The 16,377-nt window shown below is 31.0% G+C and overlaps 1 protein-coding gene across 1 annotated transcript in view; it reads right to left on the bottom strand.

Annotated features, from left to right (window-relative positions):
• Positions 1 to 16,377, bottom strand: part of LOC126881843 (kinesin-like protein KIF23) — a 38,231-nt gene that overhangs the window by 15,469 nt on the left and 6,385 nt on the right. Inside the window, exon 2 of the mRNA XM_050646452.1 lies at positions 2,588 to 3,593. Coding sequence (XP_050502409.1) covers positions 2,588 to 3,593 — 1,006 coding nt within the window. The remainder of the gene's footprint in view (positions 1 to 2,587; positions 3,594 to 16,377) is intronic.

Here is a 16,377-nt window from a genome sequence, read left to right as displayed (position 1 = left end):
AATAGCATTGAATCCAGCAGTTCGTTTTAAATAATTTTTGAAGTTTTAAAAAAGGTTGTATTATTGTTGGTTAAATGTTTTTGCAGTATAGTATTAACTTCTCCCATTAAGTTGATAAGTCCCCGAAATACTCCAGGATTCGTAGATGTCAAACTTTCATCGTGACCTTTTAGAGCTAATTCAAAAGCTCCGCAAAATTTAATGCATTCGATTATTCTATTTAATACGTATCTGTTTTTGGCCACTATCTCGTTATGTTCCTTTATTGATCTTCTAAAAGCCGAGTCTAACTGTGATTGAATATTTATTGATCCTAATAGTTGGTATTCAACACAATAGTGGAATATGTTTGAAGCCGTGGAGCTAAAGCTGTTTTTTAATTTTCTCTGGGGTATGTTTTATCATTTACACCCCGGATAGTCCAAGCTTCGTCTACTTGTGGTGAAAACAATAAACACTTAAAACAATAGAAGCGATATAATCAATCTGCTAACAAATAATGTTTCTTATTGCATTTTCAATTAAAAGTTCTATAACCACTTTATCCCGCCTGAATTATGTCCATGTTTGGTCTAGAAGGTCCTAATTGTTTTGTATTTAAAAAAAGTCCAAAGTACTTTTGTCTTAATAAAGCGTACCTACACTATTAATATTTGTTGCCATAAAGAATTATCGGATATTAACATAATTAACAATAATGAGTTTAGAATTATGTGTTAAGAATTGTACACTTAATAGACCGAAAACTAAGTTCGGGCTGTGTCCGGAGTGAAGTATACTGATGCGATACCGATTGCTAAGGCAAATACCGTAACGTTGCCAGTTACTACCTGAATCTGCAGATATTTCTTTTTTAGCACACGGCAAGTCATCATCTACCGCCCGATATTTTTCTAACTTGACAACAGTGACCGCGGTCGCTCGAAAAAGAGCCCATCATCGGGTGCGGGCATTGACTAAAAACTACACTGTATAGTTGTTCTTAATCAATGGTGCGGGTGAACACTTAAATTTTGTATTTGTATACTTTTTGCAGCATCTCGTCGCATCGACTGAATATTAATTAGCTTTTTAAATAAAGAAAGATTCATTCAAAATCAATTGTATGAGATATATACTTCATTAAGTGAGCTAGCGGGAGGGCAGTGTCCCTAGCGCCTCCCTGCCAGAGCCGCCCTTGGTCAAATCGTAAAGTGAAGAACACCGGAATATGTTTTTGAATCGCGGAGTAATTTACAAAAAAGAATGGGAATAGCTGTTGACCGTTTCTCACTATGCTCAAGCTCGCTGGCGAGAACTTGCTGTAAAGTGAGTCAAAGGTTGGGATATTCAACATGCTGTATATATATCCGGTAATTTTGCTCCTATCAATCTGAAATTTTTAGAGAGTATTCTTGAAGTTATGTAACTTCTTTTAAAATAAAAAAAGCGAAAATATCAAAATTTTCAAACCCCCATTAATTAAAAAAAGAATGTGTGTGTACTTTGTACGCACGTAAGAAGTTATACTTCTATTACATATTATGTGATTTTAACGAAATTGATATAATGTACTTTAAACAGTTTATTTATATTTCATTTAAATATTAAACGAATTTTAATACTTACTACTTTCCAAAAATTTTTATTAGGACAATACAAAATTCTGAACGATAATAATTGTTGGCAAAAATTTTAAATACGCATTTTCTGAAAAAAATTATATAACAAATATACTTACAATCATAAAATGCATAAAAAAATAAAAACTTGCATCGGGATTCGAACCCGCGAATTTGGGGACGCTTTGATTCATAATCGAAGCCTAGACTCACTCATCCAATTACACATTATTTGTCATGTGGAAAAATAGGGCAACTGAACGTTTTACTGTTTGACAGTTGTTCTGAATTTACCTAATCAAATTATGTAGTTTGATTTTTGTGTAAGAAAATATTAAAATATGACAAAGCAGTAAGAAAACAATATATTAGATGAAGATTTATAGAACTTTTGTTGGTAATCAAATTAAGTATGTAAATCAAAGCATTACATACCTACTAGATAAATAAATCTACGCCAAAAAATCATAATTTAAAAATAAAAAATCCCCATTTTCGAAATCGAAAACAACGATTTCGATTTTTTTTGCCAAAAAAATCGAAACTCATACGCTAATACGATCTTTTTGAATTTTTTGTTTAACACGATCAAATGATGAGTTCTGATGTCCACTGCAAAATCCATTGTTTTTTGAAGTGTCTTTAAAAATTTGCCACCGTTGGTTTATTTTTCAATGTTTCCTTGAATTTTTTTAATGTATTGAATATTCTTATTTAATTTAAAAATAAAATAATTCTATAATAGTTTTAAAAAAATCACAAAAATGTGCTTGAAATGTTGATTTCAAACCCTACGCCCCCCTTAAGGGTAGCTATGACATGACAAGATTTTGATAGGCAACTCATGCAAGTTATATTTGTCTATGTATGAAATTTAATCAATAAAAATGTTTCATGCGTGCAGTAGATGAGTGAAGGTCGGTCTAGATTCGGATCCCATATCTACTATAATAGATTAACGATATTCTAAAAAAGTGAAATATTACCTCATCCACAGATCTAGATCGGCGTCTTGGAACATATTCATTCGGCGGGGTAATAACTATTTGGGGGGTAGTGTATAAATAAGAAGGTGGAGAAGTATTCCTGAGTTCCATTTTTTCATTACCAGAAACATTTTCGGTTTCTAAAACTTTCCTAACATTATTCAACACGGCTTCTTTGATTAACAGCGAATGACTAAGAAAGTCTCTCTGTTGTTTGAGCTTTTTTTCCAGTTCCTGTTTCATTTTGTCAGCAACTAGAGCCATATTTTCATTGTCATTTTTCTTTTCTAAAATGTTTTGGTTAATTTTCCACTGTTTCTCATCTACTCGATTCTGTATCGTTTGAATAACAGTCTCAAACTCTTTGTTGGCTTGTAGAACTTTTTTCCTTTCTGCATCTAATTGCACTATTTTGGTCTCCAAATTTCTTGTTTTAATTTTTTGTCTTTGAAGAAGAATTTTATAATTCTTAATTTCAGTTGAGGTATGCAAATCTTCTTCAAAAGCATCGACCAAGCGTTTTCTAAATTCTTTACTTGTGTTACTAATTTTGGTATCTAAAATTTTGGTTTTGAATTTATCATCTGATAATGCTTTCAACACGTTATTTATAGCAGCACCACAATCATCGACGTTGTTTAAATCAAATTTAAAAACAGGAAAGTTGTGTATTGCCTTGATGGGTCCTTTTTTAACAATAGATCCTTTTCTGACACTTTTTTGAATACTTTTGGGTTCCGTTCTAATGATTTTTATGTCTTGAGTAATTTCCGCAAATTTCATCACATGCAAGTTTTCTTCCAAATTAGCTAGGACAGGATTCACACATACTATCATTTGGACACTACCATCCCCTTCAAAATAGTTTTTGAATAAATGCGTTAATCTGCTATCACGGTATGGGACTAGTTTAATAGAACCTCTGTTCAGTTGATTTTCTCGAAGTATTTCCAAACAAGTTCTAAGTGTCATAAGAGAATTGTTTATACTACTAGCTTCTTTTAATCTAAAAAGTATGGAAAAGAGTTAATAGAAATAAGATAAGCATATAAGCAAAACGCTCGGACAGTTCGATTTTTAAAATAATCGTAGTATATTGTAGCATCAATGTTTCGAACTTTACGTGATCCCTCTTCATGTGACAGTCATAACTTTGATTTTTTTTTAAATAGGAAAGTACCTCGTTTAAAAACTTTTGAGACCGAAAATTAATTAAGTAATCCTGAGAAAACTAATAAGTATTTTTTAAAAATTTAAACGCAGAATAAAATATTGCAGTATTATCGAGGGTTAAAAGTCCCTGAGAACTTCTATAATGTTTATTTTAATAAGTTACAGGGGTGAAAAAAAAAGAGAAAATTGAGGGATTATTCTAGGAGATTTTCTGGCCTCGGTAATAATGTAATCTTTCATTCTGCGTTTAAATATTTCAAAAATACTTATTAGTTTTTACGGATTCGAAAAAGAAAAAAAATGCATTTAAAAAGAATTCGACCGAAATTTTGCGCCTACACCCTCAAAAGGAATTAAAGTATTATACAATTTTGTAATCAGTATTTCCAAAGCTTTTAAATGAGATGTCACATGATGTACTTTCCCATTAAAAAAAAATCAAAGTTATGCCTATCACCTGAAGAAGAGGGGTCGCGTCAAAACATTATAATATAGGTAGGTACTATGCTTATTTTAAAAATCGACCTGTCCGAGCGTTTTTCTAATTGCTCAAAATAAATAAGTTAATAGGGGGGGGGGGGTAACACTTATAAAATGGCCTGAGAGATTTACACAAATCGGTTATATCTTGAGTATACCAGGAAGAGAACTTGTTTCTCGCATTTTAAGGGATGTCAGACAGGTATACAGAGTGAGGCAGATAGAGCGCCAATTAGAAATATCTCGAGAACTAAAGGTAACTGAATCCCGAAAATTGGAATTAAGGTATTTTGAAGAGTGAACTATTTAATGAAAATATTTTCATCTCTTTTATACTTCCGGTTATACCGAGGTTTTGTAATGTTATACAGGGTAGTTTAAAAAATAATTACGTTTTTTTTTAATTTTGTAGAAACATTCACACCCTGTAGAATTGTACTGACTGATGTTTGATATCAAAAACGCTATTTATGTTCAAATTATTTTTAATTAATTTATTATTGTTAAAAATTATTAATATAGCGAAATTTATAATTTTAGTATAGGTACAGGGTTGGTCGAAACTGGGAGTGAGTATTTTCTGAGTGTTCTTGAATGAAACACCGGGTGTCGCAAATAGTGTGACGCTAATGCCTTCTAGGTCCAAACTAATTAAAACTCTCTTTCTTGGTTCAAATACATTATATTTACAATCACCTCCATCAACGATTAACCATGACAATGTGTTTACATATAACAGTAACGATCTACCTTCACATTACTTAAATACTGACTACTACAAATAATAATTATCTGTCTATCTCCCCATATAGCTATCAAAATGGCAGTGTTGCCATTTATGAAAATCAACGATGACGTCATATCTCTAAATTGGGACACCCTGTATACGTTATTATTGTATGTCAAAACTGACAATTTGAAATACTAATCGACTGGTCTAAGCATTTTTCAAAAAAACAATTAGCATTATAATTATTGAATTTATTCCAAATTACAGACATAACTTTGTTATTTACTATTATCTTGTAAATGGTTGAGAACATAATTTTGATATTTGGCAGTTGTGTATAACTTGATACACCCTATCAAAATGACAGTGTTGCCATTTAAGAAAATTAACGATGACGTCATATCTCTAAATTGGGACACCCTGTATACATTATTATTGTATGTCAAAAAGGACAATTTGAAATACTAATCGACGGGTCTGAACATTTTTCAAAAAAACGATTAGTTTTTGAGATATTGAATTGATTCCAAATTACAGACTCTCTCTGTATACATTTAAAAATAAGTTATTTATAATTTACGTTACTTTAGAGAAAAAAAATTTACAACTTTAATTCTTAGACATAATTCAATGATTAGCTACCTATTTGATATTATTCTTAATTATGTTTGTTTATTTTGACATTTCTGAAATTTTTATGTTTCTTCTTTCATTTTTCCCACATATTTTAATAAAATTCTCTTTTTTCTTCTTCTTGTCTGGTACTACAACTATATATTTCTTCATTTTTCTCCACATAATAACACTTCTACAGTGTACATAATTCATCTTCATGTACATATTTCATATAACAATTATATATCATTTATCTCATATATCATTTCATATAACATCATAATCACCACTTCATATACTAGCTCCGATACCTTCGTTTTACCTTAATAAAAGAGGTTTCACTCGGATGTCTTAGTTCTCCGCCAATATTAACTCGAATTTTCGCCCTGATCTGTACGCACCATTGAGGTGGTATAGGGCTTTTCATTCACAGTCATTTGTTTCGAGCTTCTGTCATGTGTCACATAATATTAATATATCTACGAAATACGTTATTGGTATATACAATAATACAAACCACAGACGTATGACGTAGATATATTAATATTATGTGACACATGACAGAAGCTCGAAACAAATGACAATCGATGAAAAGCCCTATAGTTAACTCAAAACACGAAATAGGTATTTTATGCGGTTCAAATTCTTCTACATATTTCATAACCTCAATCTCTTGCTTTGAGGCCGTTGTTTATTCACGAATAATCATGAATAAAATAGGTACCCTTCAAAACACAGAGTGGGTCTCTAATAAACTTTCAAGCTTCTATAAATCACTTAGTACCTTCCTAATTTGACAAGAGCAGTGGGTTTCTTATTGTCTCTAGTTGCCTCATAATATGTAGCTTATAATATTGTTAGTTCTTCTTCTAATCTATATAGTTCTTCTTCAAATTACTTATCTCGACTCATCAGGTCGGTTCGTTAAAAATATATCTCTTGCTTATAGCAATGTTTGTCTTAAAGCTCTTATATCAACGTATGTCATCACTAATCATTATTTATTAAAAAAATATCATTTATCACACAAAAATTATTAATTCAGGTTCATATCATACAAAATTTAACACAAAAACGATGAAAATGTACTAAATATACTCAATAAATATCAATAATAAAACAACTGGCTAATAAAATTCTATAATAGTATACATATTCGACACAAATTCAATTCAAAATTCAAAAATAGCGTATGCAAAAGATAAAAATATTCAAAATCAGCTCATATCTCAAGATTCGATAGAAATTTTTGGAAAAAATCGATATTCCATAAAATATTTAAAAATAACCGTACTAAAAATCGAAATCGGATAGAGATTTTTTAAATAAATTCAATAAAAATTCCAAATTCAATAAAAATTCAATAATGGCATATATAATAAACTTCGATAAAAATATTCAATTCAAAAATCACTTCATGTTTCAAAATTCATAGATATTCTTAAAAAAAATCGACACTTCATAAATTATTCAAAAATCAGCAAAGATAAATATTCAATGTACAATAATAATATGTATATATAAAAAACGAGGGAAGCATGTTCAATAAAGATAGACTAAATTTCTTACTTACATGTTATCACTTGTGTCTTTTTACACTGGGTTGTCTGTATTCTTCCTGGGTCCTGGTCAGTTTTCGCCGTCTCCGTTTCCAAGCTGGTGCCGACATCTTTGTTCCTTACAGAAGATTCTCCAATTAGTTTACAGGAACGCCATGTCGCAAATAGTGTGACGTTAATGCCTTCTAGGTCCAAACTAATTAAAACTCTCTTTCTTGGTTCAAATACATTATATTTACAATCACCTCCATCAACGATTAACCATGACAATGTGTTTACATATAACAGTAACGACCTACCTTCACATTACTTAAATACTGACTACTACAAATAATAATTATCTGTCTATCTCCCCATACTGATTGCTCAGCATGTTTTTATACCGATTTAAATCATAACAAATATAGTTCAAGTTCACTCATATTAAACATGTGATACAAAACTATAAACTATTGTTTTTATGTCTGTTCAATACCCTAAAGGTTAATAACATCATATTTAAATTATGATTTATACAGAGGGTTCATATTATACTACACGGGTATTTTAGTATTCTAATGAAAGTATATTTTAGGGTTTTTTTAATTGCTTTAGTCCTTGAGGTATTCGTGAATATTTAAGCCAAACATTAATTATTGTAACAAAAATTAAGTGAAATTTTATTTGGTTGGCCGAGAAAATGTTCAATCAAAACTAATTTTTTGAAAATAATACATATTAATCTAGACCAGGGGTGGGCAAAGAGCGGCCCGCGGGCCGCATGCTTAACTTTAGACATTTTTTTGCGGCCCGCGAAAAAAAAGTGGATTATTTTCATTTAAAGATTTTTTTTTAGTTATTGCTAATATTAATATCTAAATATAGTTAATGCAGCTATTAATCAACACTTTCGCAGCGGGTGATTTTTCCGAAAATTTTCAACATAACGCGGGTAATTATTTGGGTTTCCGGCACAGAGTTTTGTCGGTTCCCCCAATAAAATCAATGAAATTTCAACAAATGGAAACGATATTTTTGAAGTAGTCAGGAACTATTTGGAAATTTTTAAATTAACCCGTGAGCAGCTAGTAAGTGTAAAAACTGACGAAGCGCCAAATTTAAGAGGAACAAATATTGTAATGTTGAGAAAACTCAAAGATTAGTTTCCAGTTCAAATTGATTCGGGACTAGTCTACATTCAACTATATACTTATAGATTAACTATAATTTTGCAATATTTTTGCATTTTATCAACCTTTGCAAATGTCCGAATAGCTAAATTATTTATAGTTCGACTTACCTTGTGAACAAACATTCTGAATAATGAACACTAATAAAAATCCATTGAGGACCGCAATTGGTGGTGGCTTATTAGAAGAGACAATTAGAATAAATACTACAAAATTTCCTCCCGAAATAAAAAGAATCATGAACGAGGACATAAAACTACTAAACGAAAACTTTATAAAAGCCATTAAGAGCATAGGCACAAAATTTCGGCCAATGCTTTTTAAATGCATTAATTTTTTTTTAATCCTGAGAAAACCAATAAATATTTTTGAAAAATTTAAACGCAGAATAAAATATTACATTATGGTAGGGGAGCAAAGTATGCTAAATTTGCAGTCACTCGAGCGTTATGGGGACCTATTGGGTTGTGATTATTAGATCCTAAAACTAAAAGAAGTTAAGTTAAATTTTCCATTTTAGTGGGGACTTTATCCATAATTCGAAAAAATGTTTCGAATAAAAGTTGCTTATTTTTACGTAAAGAATCCAAACCTGCAATAAAAATTTGGGGGTCCCATTTAAGATTTTAACCCCCCACCCCACCTCCGTGGGGGGACGTGTTTGGTACCATTCGATAGATTTTTCAAAAACATTTTGAAAGTGTATTTTGCAGTTTTCGATCTGATGTTCATTTTGCAAAATATCGCGGTGTTTCTATTTAAAATTTTAAATTTACCCGACACCCCTCTCCGTGGGAGGTCATGTTTAGTACCATTCGATACATTTTTGAAAAATATTGACGACGTAATTTTTAGTTTTTCGATCTGACGTTCATTTCGCGAAATATTCGCTCTTTTTTAACTTTTTGACTCGCCCATTTCCTTACGCCCTGCTCAAATTGTCAGATTTTTGAAGGTAGAGGTACAACTGCAGGGTACCAGGTTTTTGCCCATATGATAATCTGACGCGCTCGAGTAACTGCAAAAATTCCGCCCTTGGGCTCCCCTATCATTATTACCGAGGGCCGAAAGTCCCTAAGAATAAACAAAAAGTTTATTTTGAATGATATATTTAAAATTAAAAATCACACTAAATTTTCTCTCCTTTTTCACCCCTTTAACTTATTACAATTGAATAAACATAACAGAAGTTTTTAGATACTTTCGGCCCTCTGTAATAATGTAATCTTTCCTTCTGCGTTTAAATTTTTTAAAAATACTTATTAGTTTGCTCAGGATTCGAAAAAAAATGAATGCATTTAAAAAGCATTGGACCGTAATTTTGCGCCTACGTTCGTAAGGTTCGTTTTTCGTATTTTAATAAATATTATTGTAAGTTTGTACATAATAAATAATGTGTTTCATAAACCGTTTGTGTTCATGTGTTTGACCGGAGTAAAATTACCGGAATAACATGTTTAATATTCCTACCTTTCACTCACTTTGCAGCAGCTTGAGCGTAGTGAGAAACATTCAACAGCCGTTCTTTTTTTTTTTGTAAATAACTACACGATTCAAAAACATTTTCCGGTGTGCATCACTCTACGATTTGACAGACAAAAAAGAAAATGAAAATAAAAGTTGTCAAAATCATAAACGCGTTTTTCTCAAAACTGATTTTATTAACCGGTTTTATTTAACCGCCAAAGGCGTTGGACATCAATCAAACTAAAATCAAATGCTACTTGACAGATTTACCTGAAATGTTTCATAGTTTTTTTTAGACATTTCGTGAGGTGGATAACGCTGTCGAGATATTTTTTTGTTTTATGCTTATTTTTTGATTATTAATAACAAATATGTTGATTTTCACCCTTTACAAAAAATTTTTACAATTAGCCAGAAATCGTCAACATGATCGTATATCAAAATAGTTAAACTCATAAACTAATAAAATATTTTTGAATTTTTTGTTTCATAAGATCCAATAATGAGTTCTGATGTCTACTGCAAAATCCATTTTTTGAGTTGTCTTTAAAAATTTGCCACCGTTGGCTTATTTTTCAATATTTGGTCTTGAAAGTTTTTTTGAATATTCTTCGATTTGTACTAAATATGTCTATTTTATTTAAAAATAAAATGCTTCTATCATAGTTTCAAACAAAATTCACAAAAATGTGATTGAAATATTAATTTCAAACCATACCACCCACCCTAAACAAAATAAGTAAAAAGTTGAAAATTCGGACATGTTAAGGTAAAAAATATTGCGGCCCTCGGTAATAGACCAAAAACATTTTGTGGCCCATACTAAAAAAACTTTGCCCAACCCTGATCTAGACTGATCCTTAATTGATTAATATTGTTTGAGATACCAAAATGCCTATGTGGTCAAGATTGTTGGTGCGTAAAATATTTAAAAAAACATACAATATTCTACCTATTATCCGTTTCAAACATTAGAATTAGGATGGTTGTATATTGCAAGCGGGTTTGACATTCTGTGAATTATCACAAATAAATCCTGCTTTAGTATTCCACAGCAGTTAACAGCGATAATCGTCTACAAGTATCTGCCTAATACTACCTTTCACGGCCGCTACCGTGAAGAGCGGCAACATTGTCAGAAAATTCTCATTTACTTCACATGGGGCTATGCTTGTACACTGAACAGCATGTTTGAAATGTGCTATAGTTGGCTATGACTTTCACACTAAACTTGCTTAAACATTTGACATTATACTATTTTTATAGTTCCAGTTACTTTGTTACCATTAGTAATATGAATTTTTCTAATGGGGAACTGACTAGTATGGTTATTATTTTAGAATAGTGCATGTAACAAAAATTTGCTACTAGCAAAAAGAATTTATCATCAGCAATTCCCTGATAGACGACACCCAAGAAGAGAAACTTTTTAAAGTTTACTAGAACGATTTCAACGGACTAGACACTTAGATTATGAGAACATTCATACTAATATGCAGATTCTAAGTATCACTAAGAATTACATTTAATTCATTTTAATCATTTACAATAGATTTTGTTCAACCAGATTTCTCGTAATCTAAGTGTTGAGTCCTTTGAAATTGTTCTATAGTAATTTTTAAAAAGTTTCTATTGTTGGTTGTGATCTATCAGGAAATTGCCTATGATAAATTCTTATTGCCAGTAGCACATTTTTGTTATACTCTCCTAGCACAAAAACCATATTAATCAGTTCCTCAATAGAAAAATTCATAGTAATGGTAACAAAGCAACTAGAACTATAAAAATATAACAATGTTTAATCAAAGCAAATGTTTAAATTTAGTGTCAAAGTCATAACCAACTAGATTACTAGATAGTATATTGTATGTTTTCCAGTGGTAGCTCGTGGCCTTAGAGACAGGGTCAGCAAGATTTTTTTGTCTCCTCATATAGGTATACCATCTAATTAAAAGGCTTAAATCATCATAGGAGAATGTTTTGTTTTTTTTTTTGGTTTACTTGACATTCTCTCTTGTGTCATAGTGTTTCGACAATATGTTTTGATTATTTTAAGACAAGAGAAATCCGTTCATTTGAGGCAGAAATTAGTGGTAATAAGAGAATTTATGAACAGTTTGTTGTAGTGAATTGCAGTACTTACTATATAAAATTATACATATTTGTAACTTATCCCACTTTCCAAAAATATTTGGATTAGCATATTTTTAAGTAAATTGTAAATAAATATATTGGAAATTTTTTGGCGAAGGTAACTTTTAAATTTTGAATTATCAAAGAGGTCAAAAATTTGCAAATCTTCAAAATTCGAAAAACGAGTATCTATTTGCATAAAAACAAATTATCAACATTATATGTAAAGGAATGCTTATAGCAATATAAATAAAGTCAAATAACGCAAAAAATATTTTCATGATAAAAGTAGAGGAATAAAAACTTTAACTGTTCATATCTCAAAAGGTAGGCTTTGTAACATACCCCCTTCTTCCACTTAGGTCTTCAAATAATACAAATACATAATTTATTTCTATTATATTTATTTATTAAAAAAAATCTAAACTTTTATTATAAATTCACAAAATTTGGGAACATTATTTTTTACTATAATAATGGCATTTTGTATTAAAAAATAAATAATAATAGGAAAATAAAGCTACATAAAAATAATATAATTATTATATAAATCAAAATCTTAAGTCACGTAAAATGGGTAACACCACAGCAACAGCTACGTTTTCTGGAAGCTCCTAGCGACAACTTAGATGTCCTAAACACTCAGCGACGGATTCGCGCTATTTTGAAAGAGAGAGCAATACTTTGAAAATGCATCCGTCAATTTTATGCAGACTATTTTTCTAGGGTTAATAATTTTTAACAACAGTAGACTATATTAAAAATCATTTGAACATAAATACAGTTTTTGATGTCAAATCAGTACAATTCTACAGGGTGTGAATATTGCTGCAAAATTAATAAAAATACCTATTTATCTTTTAAACTACCCTGTATATGTATAATATTACAAAACCTTATATTTTAAGAAAGAAGACATCGAGAAGAATCCAAAAATGTAATAATAAACAGGGTGTTCCATTAAAAAAAAAACAAAGTTATAAGCAACTTCCTGTATAACTGGAAGTAGTAAATAGATGAAAATATTTTTATTAAACAGTTCACTCTTCAAAATCCCTTAATTCAAATTTTCAGGATTCAGTTACCTTTAGTTCTCGAGATATTTCTAATTAGCCCTTTATCTGCTTCACAATGTATAGATAGGGTATTTGGTATTTTTTTCAAATTCTTGGTTAAGCATTTAATTCTGCATGACTTTTTCAGCTAGAATCATTACTGCTTTTCTCTCCTAAATTAAGGTGCATGAATTTTTTCTTTAATAATACAAATTGCTGTATTGGCTGTAATAGCCTGATCAAAGAACAATGTGACCCCAAAAAAAATAAAGGAAGCATGAAAATTTGGGAATAGATAGTTGAAATTGTCTATTATTAATTATTATATACACTTAGCTTCCATTCGTCGTGGTAGTCAGACGTGCGTAGGAAAGAAGCTTGTTTTTTAAAACCGGTGTCTATAAATTAGATATTTAAATAAATATTTTGTGAACTTTAAAAGTAAATTAATTACACCAAATAAAAAAGCGAAATCGGAATAAAAACATTAAAAAGTTATGAGTGCAGTTAGCGGGGGCGACGCCCCCGATAAAAATGTTTTAGAAACACAAATGGATACAGAACATGCAACATCTTCAAAGGAGGAGCTATTAGGATTCCAAAATCTTGTTCCAGTTACACAGATAAGTACCACAAAACTTGTTAATAATAAACCCATTATCGATAATGACTTTGCTAATGTACACACTTCAATAACAAATAACATTAACAAAGAAGTAGGAACAAAAAGGGAGGAATTTCTTTACCGACAAAACGACCTAGGACCTTTTTACGCGTATTTAGAAAATAATTCACCCGATTTTAAAGGCAGATTAAACGCGTTAAGGATAGGTGACATTATTATCACAAATTTTAAAGAAATTGATGAAAAAATTGTAAGCATTGACGCAGTAGGAAGAAATAAAATACGTATAAAATTTAAAGATTATAAATCGGCTAACTATATCATATCTAAAAAAAATGAAGCAATATTTATAAAAAATAATCTAGACATATACATTCCTAAGTTTCTTTTAGTTAGACAGGGCGTAATAAAAGATATTTCCACAGAATTTTCAGTAGAGTATGTTAAAAACAGAATAAAAATGTACGATTTACACTGTAAATTTGAAGTCCTTCAAGTCACAAGATTAAATCGAAGACAAGTAGATGAAAACGGTACTCAATACATTCCAACAAAAACATGCGTAGTTAGTTTTAAGTCACAAGTGCTACCAAAATATATAACAATCAACAAGGTACTAAAGGAAGTCGAACCATACAAACAAAAGGTGCTATTATGCTTTAATTGTCTTCGATTTGGACATACAGGTGGGCAGTGTAAGAGCAAGGCTAGGTGCGATAAATGTCAAGAATCCCACAACTCAAAAGATTGTAAAAAGACCGATCTCACTCCAAAATGTTTTAACTGTTCGGGGGATCATTTTACTACAAATTTAAGCGCGTGTCAAGAATTTCAGCGTCAAAAACTTATTAAAGACGCTATGTCTTCCAATAATATTAGTTATCAAGACGCAAACAAACAGTTCCCCAGAAACTCCTATGCAAAAGTAACATCCATAAATACGGAACAAACTACAAACCTCTCCTGCCTCAAAACTTTCCCTCCATTAAATCCCAATAATTATACACCCACCCAATTCCCATCAAATCCAATTAACAAAATGTCAACTAATAATATATTCTACAATAATAATTCAAATAGTACAAATTCTCGAACATTCAAAAGACAGAGACCAAATAGTCCAGATCCAACATTAATTTTGCATAATGAAATTATATCTTCCCCTAGATCTCAATTACCTACGGGAGGAATATTAGACAGCATTAACTATAAGGGAAATATTAATAATAATCCAGTTGCATCTCCTGCAGACTTGAGCATGATAAATTCAATATTAGAATTAGTTATAGAAATTGTCACAAAAGTTTTAGTAACAAAAAGTATAAACATAAATAAGGAAGAACTCGAAAACTTAGTCAAATTAACTATAAATGGAAACACGTCATCACATTCTCAGACCTCAACCATGCAATAAATATCCTTCAATGGAACTGCCGCTCGGCAGTTTCTAATAAAAATAACTTAGAATATCTACTAGATAGGGGCAACTACTCCGTTGCACTTCTATCGGAAACATGGTTTAAAGCAGAAAAATACTATAATTTTAAAGGCTTCAACAATATTCGCTGTGACCGGGACGACGGGTACGGCGGCTCTGCCATTTTATTAAAATCAGACTTAATATACCAAGAAGTCTCAATTCCAACTACAATCAACTTTGAGCATACTTGTATCTCGGTAAATTTTCCATATATACATAAAAAAATTTACTTTGTTTCAGTATACCTTAAACCGAGAACTAGAATATCATTACAACAGTGGATTAACTTTTTGGAACAAATTCCAAAACCATTCATAATTGGGGGCGACTTTAACGCACATAGTTTGGCATGGAACGATGGATATGACGATATCTATGGCAAAATTCTTTTGGAAGCTATCGAACAATGCAACCTAGTAATTATAAACGACGGATCACCTACATTAGCAAACAATAAGAAGTCAGCTGTAGACTTGACCCTCTGTACACAGGATCTGACACAACTAATTACGTGGTGTACTTTAGAAGAACCTTATGGCTCTAATCACTTACCAATACACATACAATTTGGAAGGAATATCCCACCTGCGCAAATTAAACAGACAAAACATAATATATGGAGACTCAAGGCTGCTAATTGGGATGTATACACCGCTACCCTTGAAGCAACAGAACCAAAATCATCACTAATGGGCATTATCGACAATATTAACAAAGCTGCCGACAAAGCAATTCCGTTACGAAAATCAAACGCACAAAATAGAAATCATTGCTCAAAGAACTGGTGGAACGAAACCTGTAACATAGCTGCTAAAGCAAGAAAACAAGCTTTCTTAACCTACACACAGGCTCCAAATCTTAATAATCTAACAGAATATAAAAGACTTGATGCAGTAGCTAAAAAAACTTTTAAAGAAACTAAGAAAAAAAGTTGGATAAATTACTGCCAAAATCTAAATCAAAATACACCAATTAAAGAAGTGTGGAACAAAGTAAACCGATATAAAAACCGAAAACAAGCGAATAAACCCCTAATGGACCCCAAAGAAGACTGGATAAGCGAATTCCACACAAAAATCTCACCTCCATGGGTCGAAAACAACATTACTCAACAAATAGCTACTGTAAATAGGAACACTTCTTTCCTACAATCGTTATTTCAATTATGGGAACTCGATCATTGCATTAAATCAACAAATAATAAATCTCCCGGGGCGGATAACATTTCATATAATATGTTGCATAAAATGCCCTTAGACCATAAGAAAGCCCTGTTGGAATTGTTCAATTCGATTTGGATAAAT

This window comes from Diabrotica virgifera, chromosome 1 (assembly GCF_917563875.1).
Source record: "Diabrotica virgifera virgifera chromosome 1, PGI_DIABVI_V3a".
Classification (NCBI taxonomy): domain Eukaryota; kingdom Metazoa; phylum Arthropoda; class Insecta; order Coleoptera; family Chrysomelidae; genus Diabrotica; species Diabrotica virgifera.
The sequence above is the reverse complement of the archived record's forward strand: the minus strand, read 5'-3'. Positions and strand labels throughout refer to the sequence as shown.